Below are 16,054 nucleotides of genomic sequence, written 5' to 3'. Positions count from 1 at the left end.
CTTCTTTCCAGACCGTCTGAGCCAGTCTGTGTACTGGTAGCATTGGCTTTTGGAATTTAGCTGGTCCTTCTAATACTGCCCATAAGGTATTAGGCTACTTTTTTCACACTTGCGTTTGGTGTGGATCCGTTCAGATAATACAACCGCATGCATCCGTTCAGAACGGATCCGTTTGTATTATCTTTAACATAGCCAAAACGGATCCGTCTTGAACACTAAGTCAATGGAGGACGGATCTGTTTTCTATTGTGCCAGATTGTGTCATAGAAAACAGATTCGTCCCCATTGACTTACATTGTTTCAGAACGGATCCGTTTGGCTCAGTTTCGTCAGACGGACACCAAAACGCTGCAATCAGCGTTTTGGTGTCCGCCTCCAAAGCGGAATGGAGATGGAACGGAGACTAAACTGATGCATTCTGAGCGGATCCTTTTCCATTCAGAATGCATTAGGGCAAAACTGATCCGTTTTGGACCGCTTGCGAGAGCCCTGAACGGATCTCACAAACTGAAACCAAAACGCCAGTGTGAAAGTAGCCTTACATTTAAGGTTGGCCTTTAAGTCCCCTGATATGGGAAGGTCCTCTGTCGTAAACAAGGTGTGAATGAGCCGTAGTTGGCCAGATAAGTAATATATTAAATAGTCTGGTAAGGCCAATCCGGCCCCGACACCCATATTTCTTCAGTTGGTCTGCTCATCGTATTGCGTGCTACTACAACTCGGTTGCATCACGGCTGCTCTGCATCGGACCTACAAATGACACTATCACATGCTGTACAGAGGTGTCGGTGGCCATATAACCCTGGTCTAAAATGCTTTCAATAATATTCTAAATGTGTCCTTTTTCAAGTAGATATTCTGTCTGGATAGGATAAGAAATAAAAAGTGTCACCTCCATAAAAAAGAATGGTGTTATGGAGAAGAAGCTGAGCGTCGGCTTTGAACTCTTCATAACTCTTATACTTTCCTTCATTTACTTTCTGAAAAAAAAAAAAGTTAAAGATTTGCAGGGGAAAAACTGAAGGCATTTGCTTGTACTGTATAGAAAAATAAAATAAAAATAACTATTGAATCCGTCAGAGCAGTAGTTAAAGGGAAATGGAAGCATAGCTGTGTGTGATATTAGTGCCAGGTACCCAACACAACACTGGAAGATATGTAAAGGGTTCTGTATGGGCGTTATCAAAGGAACACTAAACACAGAAAAAAACATCCCAGCAGTTCCTCCCTTCATACCCTCCTTTCCCTTAGTCCTACTGTGTCTCATATTACACTTAAAACTGAGAATTATATAAAGAAATCCTCTCTCTGTGTCCCAAGAGGTCAGACAAGCAGTAAGAGAAGTGGCAGGAGCAGGACAAAAAGATTCCTAACCCCTGCCTCCTCCACTCATGGGGCAGATCAGCAGGAGATGAAACCCTTTGTTCTCTGCAGGATTTCTACAAGAGAGGGCACCCACAGTGGATCTAAAAAGTCTACACACCCCTGTTAAAATGTCAGGTTTCTGTGATGTAAAAAAAATGAGACAAAGATGAAACATTTCAGAACTTTTTCCACCTTTAATGTGACCTATAAACTGTACAACTCAATTGAAAAACAAACTGAAATCTTTGAGGTGAAGGGAAGAAAAAAATATAAAAATAAAATAATATGGTTGCATAAGTGTGCACACCCTTAAACTAATACTTTGTTGAAGCACCTTTTGATTTTATTACAGCACTCAGTCTTTTTGGGTATGAGTCTATCAGCATGGAACATTTTGACTTAGCAAGATTTGCCCACTCTTCTTCTTTGCAAAAACACTCCAAATCTGTCAGATTGCGAGGCCATCTCCTGTGCACAGCCCTCTTCAGATCACCCCACAGATTTTCAATCGGATTCAGGTCTGGGCTCTGGCTGGGCCATTCCAAAACTTTAATCTTCTTCTGGTGAAGCCATTCCTTTGTTGGTTTGGATGTATGCTTTGGGTCGTTGTCATGCTGAAAGATGAAGTTCCTCTTCATATTCAGCTTTCTAGCAGAAGCCTGAAGGTTTTGTGCCAATATTGACTGGTATTTAGAACTATTCACAATTCCCTCTAGCTTAACTAAGGCCCCAGTTCCAGCTGAAGAAAAGCAGCCCCTTGGCATGATGCTGCCACCACCATGCTTCACTGTGGGGATGGTGATCTTTTGGTGATGTGCAGTGTTGTTTTTGCCCCAAACATATCTTTTGGAATTATGGCCAAAAAGTTAAACGTTGGTTTCATCCGACCAGAACACCTTTTCCCACATGCTTTTGGGAGACTTCAGATGAGTTTTTGCAAAATGTAGCCTGGCTTGTATGTTTTTCTTTGTAAGAAAAGGCTTTCGTCTTGCCACTCTACCCCATAGCCCAGACAGATTTCAGTTTGTTTTTCAACTGAGTTGTACAATTTATGGGTCACATTAAAGGTGGAGAAAGTTCTGAAATGATTTATCTTTGTCTAATTTTTTTACAGCACAGAAACCTGACATTTTAACAGGGGTGTGTAGACTTTTTATATCCACTGTATATTTCTTATTTACTAATAGCATTCATTTCTAGGTTTAGTGTTCCATTAAGAAAAAGGGCTGTCCAATGTAAAGTGCAGCAAGATAAGCATAACTAGTTATATGTATTAAAGGGTTACTGTGTCACTGGAATACTTATATTAAACCATCTATTTCCAGAAAGAAGGGCAGTCAGTTCACAGTAGTATTACAGGGCACCCATAGAGCTGTGTACGGCTCCAGTGCATGTCAACTTCATACAGTGGCCTATTTCTACCGGATTCCATCTAAATTCTATGAAAAAAAAGCACTACTTCTAAGGGTAGAAGTGACCCTAATCTGCTGACCGTGTATAACCATACAGATGAAATGTCCAGTAGTTCCCATAACAGTAAGTGGCCTCCATATGATTACTTTGATTTATATGCATTATATGGTTAACTGACCTGACAAATGTCTTGTCTGAGGAGGAAGACGAAATAAGAGTGTGTGTGTGAGAACTCATTAAGCTAAAGGGGTTGTCCGCTTTTTACTATGGATGTCCTTTCCTCCCACTGATCTGATATCGATATCCTGAGGATCTGATATTGATAGGCTATTCTGAGGATAAATCATCTATAGGAAAAATTGGACATCCCCTTTAAGGGTACATTCACATATGCAACAACGGTTCAGTTGGAACAGCCTGCCGGATTTTGAAAGATCTGGCTTTGCCGGATCCCCATCGACTACAACAAGATCCGGCAATGATCCGACCACTTTCCGGCAAAAATGCAGGGTGGTGGATAGACAAATACTGCCGCATGCACCGGTTTTTGTCCGTCCAACTGCCAGACTTTATGCTGGAACAGGCTACGGGAAGAGCCTGCCAGATCTGAACTGAAATATATACCTCATTAATAGTGGAAACATCGATGGCTGTGTGCACCAACCGTCTGTACATGGGATGTTTACTGTCCTTCCCCTTCTTGTTGAGTTCAATAGCCTGAAAAAGTTAATTGTTTCAACTTTAAAGCTGATTTTTATATGTGCAAAGAGGTTTCGACAGCTTGGTTATTTTCATACAATCAATAAGAGTTTCAGTATATATAAGCCTAGAGCTCAATGGCGGTGACAGAAGGTTAGGACCTCATGGCGGTGACAGAAGGTTAGGACCTCATGGCGGTGACAGAAGGTTAGGACCTCATGGCGGTGACAGAAGGTTAGGACCTCATGGCGGTGACAGAAGGTTAGGACCTCATGGCGGTGACAGAAGGGTAGGACCTCATGGCGGTGACAGAAGGGTAGGACCTCATGGCGGTGACAGAAGGGTAGGACCTCATGGCGGTGACATAAGGGTAGGACCTCATGGCGGTGACATAAGGGTAGGACCTCATGGCGGTGACATAAGGGTAGGACCTCATGGCGGTGACATAAGGGTAGGACCTCATGGCGGTGTCATAAGGGTAGGACCTCATGGCGGTGACATAAGGGTAGGACCTCATGGCGGTGACATAAGGGTAGGACCTCATGGCGGTGACATAAGGGTAGGACCTCATGGCGGTGACATAAGGGTAGGACCTCATGGCGGTGACATAAGGGTAGGACCTCATGGCGGTGACATAAGGGTAGGACCTCATGGCGGTGACATAAGGGTAGGACCTCATGGCGGTGACATAAGGGTAGGACCTCATGGCGGTGACATAAGGGTAGGACCTCATGGCGGTGACATAAGGGTAGGACCTCATGGCGGTGACATAAGGGTAGGACCTCATGGCGGTGACATAAGGGTAGGACCTCATGGCGGTGACATAAGGGTAGGACCTCATGGCGGTGACATAAGGTTAGGACCTCATGGTGGTGACATAAGGTTAGGACCTCATGGTGGTGACATATGGTTAAAGAGCCTTGGCCCAGAGCACCTTTTATGTTTTATAAACTACTTTTATGTATAATGGGTAACAGTAAGAAATTGCCGAGCATGACATACAATGGACCAGCAGGCCTAGAATAACATACATAGCTGGTAAGACGTGTGAGGCCGATAATTCACATCCACTGGTCTGTTGTATGACAGGACCATATAACAGAAATATAAACTGTAGCAAAGCATTAGACATTTCTATGTGCATCAGAACTGAAATTTCAACCAACATGAGGGAGTTCAACATTATCAGAACAAACAAGAGCAAAGAAGAAAGGGTTTCTCCTGTGTTACACATTCATGCATAGCGGAGAACCCCATTAGGCTTTGGATTAGGGCCGGTCAGTGAGACGACGTGAACCAAGCGTCATAACAGTTCACAGACAGAGTGGAGTGGTAACTGGGCTCCTCGCGCTCTATACTGGTCTAGACCACAATTCCTAGTAATAACGCACTCAATCTATGATGGCGGGCTAAACCACAGTTCAAAGTTCATATCTATCAATTAGCTGTTTCATTAATATTTTCTTTGTGTCAATCATAAAAGTGATAAACTACATGGCTGTACTGTAATAACTTTGGTCACTGCCCAGGGATACATATCACCATAGTCATCTGCACAGGATATCATGCACCATGAGATGTTCAGCCAGCCATGCACGTTCCTCAGCCAGAGCGGAAGCTGCCGATATTGATCTGGCTCACAGAGGGGGTTTAGAGCAGGGGTCCCTCCATAATGGCCATATGCCCCCTTTTAGGACATAAAGGCATTTAGGACATTAGTCCAAATGGAAAGCAGGGCTGTTGATAGCGAGACAACCCCTTTGGCGTTGGTACACCTTCTTTTCCCAAGTACAGCAGAATGCTTTCCTACACAGACTACTGCGAGAAATCAAGTACTGTGTGGATTGGATTCAGTGGGCGACATATGTCCCTGTATACCTTGGATATAGAGTATGCAGAGCCGATTGGCAGGGGACATTTGTTATCTATACTGAAGGATACCATATTGACTCCACACTGTCAGACTGATGGAAAATGTAATAAAAATGGTGGTAAACTGAGATTCTCCTATTAAAGGGACAGCCCTGTCCTATGACAAGACTTTTATAGCCTTGTCTTGGTCTACACCAGGCATCCTCAAACTGCGGCCGTCCAGCTGTTGCAAAACTACAACTCCCAGCATGCCCGAACAGCCTACAGTTATCAGCCTACAGCAGGGCATTGTGGGAGTTGTAGTTTTACAACAGCTGGAGGGACGCAGTTTGAGGATTCCTGGTCTACACCGACAATAAAATCATCCTGCAAGGCCTAAAAGTCACTATTCAGCCCCTGATTGGTACCATCGCGTTTTCAGGTTTAATGAGCAGCTAGCAATAGGTATAATTAGTTACGAAGTAAAACAGCCGACCTCCGCACACTGCCCAGCATGGAATATTTATGGCCAGAGACAGTAGACATGAAAGTAAGTGTTTTGTGGAATGCAAAACACTTATGGTCGTGGGTATGAGGCCTCAGGAAATAACCCCCAGTGACCGCCGTACAGCGGTGTGTGCGGACAGCGAGGTATGAATATGAATGCGGCTCCTGCAACAAGTGAGTACCATGTGCTCGAGGCGACATGGTGGAATCAGCGTGCTCCAGATGTAAAACCTACCCTCTCCTTCATACGGGACACAATGAACCGCAGGTATTTCCCCATCTCCTGCTTGTTGGAGCTTTTCTTCTTCATAGTCTGCAGTACAAAAGAGAGGTAAAGTCGATAGAGTCTTATTCACTGTCATTTAGGCAACCTATATAAAAACATATACGGTATAATCATGTAAAGACGGCATGCACATGCTTAAAAAAATAAATAAAATCTCGATGTACTTCGAGAGTATTCACTGATGATGCTATGTATACACGTGTTGTATGATGCTGTCAGATGCTTTTGTGTACAAATCGTATTGCTTCTCTACGCTGTCGTTTAATTTCATGCAATAAACTTTCTTGTTGATTTAGAAAGAACTAGCAGAAGGACCCGGCTTTACAGGGGTATATGTCATCTATTTCATTTAAGGTTTGCGTGCGTCATTAAAAGATATCGACAGTATCCCCCATAACAGTGACCTCTACAGTACCCTGCGCCTTTAAAGCTGACCTACAGCAGTGAAGAAAAATGGCTGGGTTGTTATGGAAACCTGGTGTAAAACTGTGTGTATGTGGAGTCTAAGGGCCTGCGAGCTTCTATTGGCCGATAAGGGTCATGTGACCAGGCTTCACACATGTCCTTTTGAACAGCTCACTCTCAGACAGCAGCACTGTGAAAGTCACCCTCCCTCCCCTGTGTAGGAGGGGGCGTGGCCTGAGCGAATTGGGGGCTTGGCTTAGCGGGTCCTGGGGGTGGGGTTTTTAAGTCCGTCTTTTGAGGGTGGCCTGAATGGCCACCCTACCTGCCCCCTGAGCTATCACTTCCACAGCACTCCGCTCCCTTAACAGTGTCATCCACAGCGCCCTGCCCCTTTAAAGCTGACCTGCAGCAGTGAAGAAAAATGGCTGGGTTGTTATGGAAACCTGGTGTAAAACTGTGTGTATGTGGAGACTAAGGACCTGCGAGCTTCTATTGGCTGATAAGGGACATGTGACCGTGTGTATGGCAGTTGGGATAGGAAGCGAAAGACTTGCAGGCTTCTATTGGCTAATATAGGTCATGTGATGTGCCATATTTGCATTTTTGGGGAATATTTCAGGAACTGTACGTGCTAAAGTGCTGTGACCCCCACAAGATTTCTTTCCAGGTAGCAAGGGATGTGTATACCAAGTTTCGTTGAAATCAATCGTTGCATTTTTGAGTGATCGCAGCACATACATACGTCCTATATTTATATATAGATAATAATAGATTGCGATCATTTCATTTATAGATAAAAACATTGGGGGTCATTTATTAATCTGAAATACACCTATATTAGGCTACTTTTTCACACTAGCATTTTTTGCTGGATCTGGCAGGGTTCAGCAAAAACGCTTCCGTTACTGATAATACAACCATCTGCATCCGGATCCGGTTGTATTATCTTTAACATAGCCAAGACGGATCCATCATGAACTCTACTGAAAGTCAATGGAAGACGGATCCGTTTTCTATTGTGTCCGATTGCGTCAGACAAAACGGACCTGTCCCTGATGACTTGCATTGTGGGTCATGACGGATCCGTCTTGCTCCCCCCATCCCAGGACGGAAAGCAAACAGCAGCATGCTGTGGTTTGCTCTCCGGCATGAGAACGGAACGAAATGCATTTTGGAGCATTCTGTTCAGTTAAAGGGGTTATCCGAGTTATTTTTTTGTTCTGTCTATGTTCCTAACTAAGCAAATGTAACAGCTTTCCAATTAACTCACTTTATCTCCAGGGGCTGGTTTCTCAGATTTCACTGAGGGCCACATGACCTGTGATGTCAGCTTCTCTCCCTGCTCTGATAAAGGTCGTTTACAAGCCTGTAAACAAGAGGTCACTGTGCTGGCCACGCCCCCTTCACCGCTGTCTGCTCTCTCTCTCCTAAGATTCTTATCCCCTTCAGCTGCACATACTGGGTAGCCAGCTGCAGCAGTGACAATTCTGGGCACAGGATCTGACAGACTAGAGAGAGCATTGCACAAGAAGGTAGGGGGAAGATCCTGTGTGTATTATCAGTGTCATTTTACAAGTGAGACTTGTAGTTCTACACTTACAAGTTGCTGTTGATTCTCCCAGCACTCAGGGCAGCTCTTGTATCCACTCCCTTAGCAGTGTCATTGTACAGCTGGGACTTGTAGTCCTACACATACAACATGCTGCAGAGTCTCCCAGCAGGCAGACATGTCACTCAGGGCAGCTCTTGTATTCACTCCCTTAGCAGTGCAGGGGGAGGGGCAGAGATTGTTTTTATTGCATGTAAACAAAGGGCCAGAAAAGAACCAGGGAAATGAGGAAATATATATATATATATATTTTTTTTTGCATAAAACTTGCTTAGCTTAGTTATATATTGCTGCCCATCAGTTTTTCAGTGCTATATTATTTTTTTTCATACCTCGGATAACCCCTTAAAGTTTTGTCCCCATTGACAATGACGGATCTCAATACCGAAAAATAATAAAGCTAGTGTGAAAGTAGCCTTAGGCGTATTTTAGGCGCAGAATGAGGTGCAGTGATTAGTTGCGCCGGAATCTGTGACTTTTCCCCGCTCATGCCAGGTCTAAAAAAAAGGGGGCGTGGCGTAGGCAGGGAAGGGGATGGGTCGGCAGGCCCGTCTGGTATAGGCTCCATTCACAAGTCCGCAATTCTGTTCCGCATTTTGCGGAACGGAATTGCGGACCCATTCATTTCTATGAGACCACACGATGTGATGTCCGGATCCGGAAATGCGGACCTGCACTTCCGGGTCCGCAATTTCCGTTCCCGAAAAAAAATAGAACATGTCCTATTCTTGTCCGGACAAGATTAGGCATTTTCTATTATAGTGCCGGCGATGTGCGGTCCGCAAAATGCGGAACGCACATTGGCGGTGTCCGTGTTTTGCGGATCCGAAAAACACATACGGATGTGTGAATGGAACCTTAGGCATAGAAAATGGTCTAAATGTAAGACAGCTCGGAAGCTGGCCTACATTTAGAAGCAGCGGTGGATGCGCAGAAGCTATGGAGAGGCCGGCACTGCTTTATAACTCCAGCGGATCCACCGCTAGGTATAGGGCTTTTATTAAGACTGAAGAATAACAATCTACAGTATATCTCCCAGCAACCATCAGTGAAAAACACATTGCCTCCAGGCGCCTTCTGTTTTTCACACAAGCCCCATTCACTTCTATGGAGCCAGGACTGTTTGAAAAATGCACAATATAGAACATTCTGCGATTTTTCCTGAATGCAGAGATGATGCGTTCCCATTGAAATGAAAGGGTAAGGATTCAGCCTGGATGCTAAGTGTTCGCTAGACACATCGCATTCGGACGGAAAACTCGCTGATGTGAAAGAGCCCTAACGGTATCTGCCCATGAAGAGGATATTTCCACTGTAGACGCAGTATGACATCCGTATTTCATGGTGGATTTGCAGAGGATCTCACCCATGACATTGATGAAAATGAAATCTGCAATTCAAATCCGCTAAATAAATTTACACGCCACCGATTTTAAAACCTGCTCCACATGTCACACCTATGGGTGGACAATGTCCGCTTCTATGCTGGTATTGTAATATGCTGCAGACTTTCTGTCGGTAAATCCGCACGTAATGCGGCATATGTGCATGAGGCCTCACGCATTAGTTTTTTGCACGCGGTTTACGTATTTTACTATAAAATCAGATGTGACCTTACCTTACAAACCGGGCACTGCCAATGATTGTTGCTATCCCTGAGCCTTAAGTCATCAGGTAAACATTTAGGGTGGTAGACACGAAAACACTGGTCACATATCATCACCTCTCCGGGTAAATGACATTCAAAACAGTACCAGTCATGAGTTTCTGTCTCCCAATCCTAGGAGAAACACAGGGTTATTTGGCAAGGCAACTGGTGGAAGAGTTTGGGAAGGTAAGTAGCTAACCTAAAGTTTCAATTAGCCAGTAGAATTACAATTCTTATGAGAGGTGAACCTATCAGTCAGCAGGAGCTTGCAATGTGTTGCTCTTCAATTCGAGGGAAAGTCTTTTAGCCCCCATAAAATAAGAACTGAATAGTACACAATATATTCGACAACTTGTGCACTCACAGTCACTACACTTGTGGCCGGCAGGTTGAGCTTCCCTGTTCTAGAAGATGGGGTTATACATGATCCCCACTGTATGAATCTTAAAAGTGCTCCTCCTATTATATATTGCAGATGTGTAATTTGGAAGTTTCCCTCCATTCATGTGATACTGCAGCGCAGATCTGATCAAAATCGGGCTGCGCGCTTTCATAAAATAAAGAATGCCAAACGTCCCGTCTCCTATGCTCCCAGACCTTGCTTTTCAACATATGTCGTATGGTAACACATAGGAGCTTTGTAACAGAGGCCTCTGTAGAATAGGCAGGGCGTCTGTCCTTCGCCATAATCTTGAGCACGTCCGAGCTGCAATACATACAGAACGGCAGTAAACCGGCTAAAGAGAGAGATGATGAAACCATGCATCTGGGTTCTGCGCCATATTACACTTATTTTGTTTAAGGGGTGTTCCAGTTTCATGAAATTGAGAATAGGTCATCAGTGTCAGATGGCGAAGGTCTGACTCTTGGAGCCTCCATCGATCAGCGGTTTGAAGGGGCTGCGGTGCTAGTACAAGTGAATGGCAGAGGAAGCTGTAATTAGGCTGCACCTCCACTACAAGGCACAGGTGGAGACCGAAGAGAACGCAGCTCTTATCCTAGCACCGCATGCCCCTTCAAACAGCTGATCAGTAGGTGGTGCCAAGAGTTAGACCTTCACTGATCTGCTACTGATGACCTGTCCTGACGACAGTACTTTTAAAGTGGTTTTCCCATCTCAGACAATGGGGGCATATCGCCAGAGGTGGGACCCGCACGGCCGCACCCATCTGGTAAACACAGCTGGCAAAGTGAAGGAGGGCGCACCATGTATGGCGCGGCCGCCCTCCATTCATTTCTATAGGGCCACCAAAAATAGCTGACCGCTGGCTCGGCTATTTCCGTCAGAACCATAGAAGTAAATGGAAGCGCTGGCGAGACAAGAGTGGTGAGCTCCCATTCATGTCTATGAGGATTCTGAAAATAACTGAGCGCGCTGTTGTTCTCCGCATAGATTAAGGAAATCGAGATTCTTTGAAACAAACAATGTTTCGGTCCAGGACGGACCTTTGTGAAGTGAAATCTGATGTAGATATATGCCTAGTATGGCGCAGGGAAAGGCCACCACCACTAGTGCACTGAGAGAACTGTGTGCTCCTGCAACCGGGTGTCTAATGGGGGTACTGCAGAGATATGGCTTGACAAAGGTCCATCCTGGGCTGAAATCCTGTTTCAAAGAATCCGGATTTCCTTAAAGGGGTTGTGTCACCTCATATATTGGGGTCATATTGCTAGTAGTGCGTGTCTCACCTGTGGGACCTGCACCTATCTCTAAAACTGAGCCTACAAAGAGAAGAAGGGCATTCTAACGATAGGCGTGGGTCCCAGAGGTAGGACCTGCACCTATCAGACATTCGGGGTCATATTCTGTCGGGCTGAACAGTCCTTCTGCAAGCACCTTCATACTTGAAGGACCATGAGGACTCCATCCCGAGGACAGGTCACCAATATCATGAACCCAGAATACTCCTCTAAGTGAAGGCGCACTTTAAGTACACAGTACTCTATAGGTAACTGAGAAGAATTCATCCATGCTTTAAAATCTTGACAGGCTATCCCTGAACAAATTTAAGCAGTCCCCCAGTTGGTTTGGAGAAGACCTTGTGAGCATATAGATGACCAGCTACAGCTTAGCTGATCCCTTGTCACAAGCTAGATACTAATATATATACACAATTGTACCAGAAGTATTTGGGGCATCTAGTGGCAACACATTAAAGGCTCCGTCACTGAAGGGTTACAAAACGCTGCGTCTACGTGTTCACACCCTGTGTTAATATTAGTGAGGGAAATGAGTAGTGAACTGTAATTTATTGCCATTAACCCCAATGCAGACTTGCCTCCCACTTTATCAGGCTACTTCGTAAAGTCCCACTGCTTTGACTATGGAAAATGACAAAGAAATTGGTGGCTTACATACTTGCAAAGCTTGAAATCAAAGCACTTTAACAAACCTCAGGTGCATTCACTGATTTTCCCTCTCTTCCGTTAATTTGGTGATGTTTCATCTGCAATAATTTACAAAAGTGTTGTGCTAAACAGAATTGGCATATTCTGGAGGGATTGCAAAGTCATCAGGTAAAATGAATACAAGTGGTTAGAATAATGCTATGACACAAGAGGGCCGCCTCACGGACGAGCAGGGCCTTCAAACGTTTCGATGCACCTCTCATTCCAGACAGATTTCTTCATTTCCCACTGAAAGGGACGCTCTCTGCAGGTCACCAAACGTAAGTATGTGTACTGACGGAAGGGAAATTCGCACCGCCGTCAGTGTTAACTACAACACATGTTAAAGGGGTTATCCGCAATTTTTAAACATTTCTGAGTGGTCCCCCATTCATGTGATTAAGCGCTTTAAGGGTCCATTCAGACGTCCGTAGTGCATTGCGGATCCGCAATACACCCGGCCAGTACCCCCATAGAACTGCCTATTCTTGTCTGCAATTGCGGACAAGACTAGGACATGTTCTATTTTTTCCAGAGCCGCGGACCGGAAGATTGGAGGCGCGCTCTGAAAATGCGGATGTGGAGAGCACATAGTGTGCTCTCTGCATCCATTCTGTCCCCATAGAGAATGAATGGGTCCGCACTCGTTTACAGAACGGATGCGGACCCATTATACGGACGTGTGAATGGAGCCTAACAGTGACAAGGTTGAAAATATTCCTGCTGCACTCCTCAGTTTAATTAGGTTGTGGGCAGTTCCTGGATCATGTGCCGACACTTGATCCTAGTCTGGTTACAACCCATGACACTGCTCATGAGGCTGCTTAACTGTGCAGGCGCAACCCATGTAGTTCATGGGTTGTGACCAGCAGGCTAGGATCATGATCCAGGAAGTGCCTGCAAAGTTAGGCGGTGCAGGCCCAGTAGGAACATTATTATTGTTAAAGTACTTAATCACATGGAGGGGGGACAGTTAAGAAATAAAAAAAAAGTTATGGACAACCCTTTTAATATATACAAGATACCATATGTCATATGCTTGTATTCTAAAGATCCTAGCATTGGTTTAAACCTCCCGATAACCCCACACAACAGGGTCTATTGATCTGTCACAAAATGGCACTAAAAAAATCGGTTACAATACATGTAAATGGGGTCTCCAAAACTCAATCCACATGCAGCACAAAGAAAAAAATTACAATAATCGAATTTTCAGAGTCACTAACATTGCACAAAACTTTTGATGTCATACAGACGTTTTAAAAGTTGTGATTGGTGGGGATCGGAGTGCTGAGACCACCACTGATACCTGGACCGAGGGGAGAGAAGTGTGTACATATCGCGTTCTCTATCCTCGCCGGGCCCGTCTCTGGCTCCTCTCCCCTCGTTCTAGTTGTCACTCAGACCCCACAGATCACAACTTTTGATATATCCCTATAACATACCAAACATTTTGTATAAAGTAGAACACCTACTATCTTGTCGAATGGCAGCAAATGTCACCCTTTGAAATCATCAGCAAAATCCACATGTCTATATGTATGTAACCGTAAGCTGGCCACACGCATTCAATTTATTCCAGTCTAATGTGTATGGGGCCTCCTGACTGTCCCCTGATTTGGGAAAAAGGAGGGTTGAGCAGATGGATTTTTAACATGTCCAAATGGAGATGAGCTGCTGCAGGATGTATCTGGCAGCACCTTTCTCCCCTCTTGCCATTCAAAACACATGCATGCTCAGCCGAGCCTGCATTATGCACTGTATAATAATGTGCATGGCCAGCTTAAAGTCTCTGTGATCTGATATGCAAGGAACCTGGGATGAATTTCCTAGTCGCCTGTTTCCCAGGTGATGGTCTCTCAGGTTTACCAGACTCAATCCCAACTTTACCTAGTTATGAACTGTCTGTTAAAGGGGTTTTCTGAGATGTTAATACTGATCACCCATCCTCAGGATAGGTCACCAGTGTCTGATCGGTGGTGGTCAGACACCCGAGATCCCTACCAATCAGCTGTTTGAGAATGCAGCGGCACTCTAAGTAACGCCACTGCCTTCTTGCAGCTTTCTCTAGGCCGAGGGACGACACGTTCATCAGTTACGTGGCCTAGACACAGCTCAGCCCCATAGAAGTGAATGGGGCTGTGCTGTAATACCAAGAACAGCCACTATACAATGTACGGCGCTGTTCTTGGTGAGCTGAGAGAAGGCCGCAGCGTTCACAGGAGGGACGGTGCCTTCTCAAACAGCTGATCAGCGGGAGTCCCGGGTGTCAGACCACCACCGATCAGATACTGATTACTTATCCTGAGGATAGGTCCTCAGTATTAAACTCACATAAAACCCCCTTAAAGGGGCTGTCTGGTTTTAGAGAGTTAAGTCAGGTCCACCTGGCAGCGTGTCTCCCGTTCTAATGAGCTCATCCCATTCTGGCAGTATATGGACAGCTCACTGAATTCAATGCTAGCGGTGTAATCCTTTATTTCTCCTGTGGCGGCGCTGCAGGAAAACTGAACATTTGCTGCTGGGTTTACTCACAGATCACAGATGATCTCTGGTGGTCTAAACAGCAGGACATTTCTGATAAGCTCAGAGATGGGTTTTCCAAAGAGGACAATCACAGCATGACCAGGGAGGCTGCTCTTAACCACTTCAGCCCCGCTAGCTGAAACCCCCTTCATGACCAGAGCACTTTTTACACTTCGGCACTACACTACTTTCACCGTTTATCGCTCGGTCATACAACTTACCACCCAAATGAATTTTACCTCCTTTTCTTCTCACTAATAGAGCTTTCATTTGGTGGTATTTTATTGCTGCTGACATTTTTACTTTTTTTGTTATTAATCGAAATGTAACGATTTTTTTGCAAAAAAATGACATTTTTCACTTTCAGCTGTAAAATTTTGCAAAAAAAAAAAACGACATCCATATATAAATTTTTCGCTAAATTTATTGTTCTACATGTCTTTGATAAAAAAAAAAATGTTTGGGCAAAAAAAAAAAAATGGTTTGGGTAAAAGTTATAGCGTTTACAAACTATGGTACAAAAATGTGAATTTCCGCTTTTTGAAGCAGCTCTGACTTTCTGAGCACCTGTCATGTTTCCTGAGGTTCTACAATGCCCAAACAGTAGAAAACCCCCACAAATGACCCCATTTCAGATAGTAGACACCCTAAGGTCTTCGCTGATGGGCATAGTGAGTTCATAGAACTTTTTATTTTTTGTCACAAGTTAGCGGAAAATGATGATGATTTTTTATTTTTATTTTTTTCTTACAAAGTCTCATATTCCACTAACTTGCGACAAAAAATTTAAAAATTCTAGGAACTCGCCATGCCCCTCACGGAATACCTTGGGGTGTCTTCTTTCCAAAATGGGGTCACTTGTGGGGTAGTTATACTGCCCTGGCAATTTAGGGGCCCAAATGTGTGAGAAGAACTTTGCAATCGAAATGTGTAAAAAATGACCGGTGAAATCCAAAAGGTGCACTTTGGAATATGTGCCCCTTTGCCCACCTTGGCAGCAAAAAAGTGTCACATATCTGGTATCGCCGTACTCAGGAGAAGTTGGGGAATGTGTTTTGGGCTGTCATTTTACATATACCCATGCTGGGTGAGAGAAATATCTTGGCAAAAGACAACTTTTCCAATTTTTTTATACAAAGTTGGCATTTGACCAAGATATTTTTCTCACCCAGCATGGGTATATGTAAAATGACACCCCAAAACACATTCCCCAACTTCTCCTGAGTACGGCGATACCAGATGCGTCACACTTTTTTGCAGCCAAGGTGGGCAAAGGGGCACATATTCCAAAGTGCACCTTTCGGATTTTGCAGGCCATTTTTTACACATTTTGATTGCAAAGTTCTTCTCACACATT

General features: G+C 44.5%; 1 protein-coding gene across 2 annotated transcripts in view; it reads right to left on the bottom strand.

Moving 5' to 3' along the window:
• ZMYND11 (zinc finger MYND-type containing 11) overlaps positions 1 to 16,054 on the bottom strand; it is a 78,985-nt gene that overhangs the window by 29,770 nt on the left and 33,161 nt on the right. The window contains exons 4-8 of one of the 2 annotated variants that reach the window (XM_044295616.1): positions 12,177 to 12,230; positions 9,754 to 9,915; positions 6,071 to 6,148; positions 3,403 to 3,495; positions 893 to 980 (exon numbers count right to left, since the gene is read on the bottom strand). In XM_044295616.1, coding sequence (XP_044151551.1) covers positions 893 to 980; positions 3,403 to 3,495; positions 6,071 to 6,148; positions 9,754 to 9,915; positions 12,177 to 12,230 — 475 coding nt within the window. The remainder of the gene's footprint in view (positions 1 to 892; positions 981 to 3,402; positions 3,496 to 6,070; positions 6,149 to 9,753; positions 9,916 to 12,176; positions 12,231 to 16,054) is intronic. The other variant, XM_044295617.1, reaches the window with a different exon arrangement.

Source organism: Bufo gargarizans, chromosome 5 (genome assembly GCF_014858855.1).
Source record: "Bufo gargarizans isolate SCDJY-AF-19 chromosome 5, ASM1485885v1, whole genome shotgun sequence".
NCBI lineage: Eukaryota > Metazoa > Chordata > Amphibia > Anura > Bufonidae > Bufo > Bufo gargarizans.
Note: the sequence above shows the minus strand (reverse complement) of the source record. Positions and strands in the feature narration are given on the sequence as shown.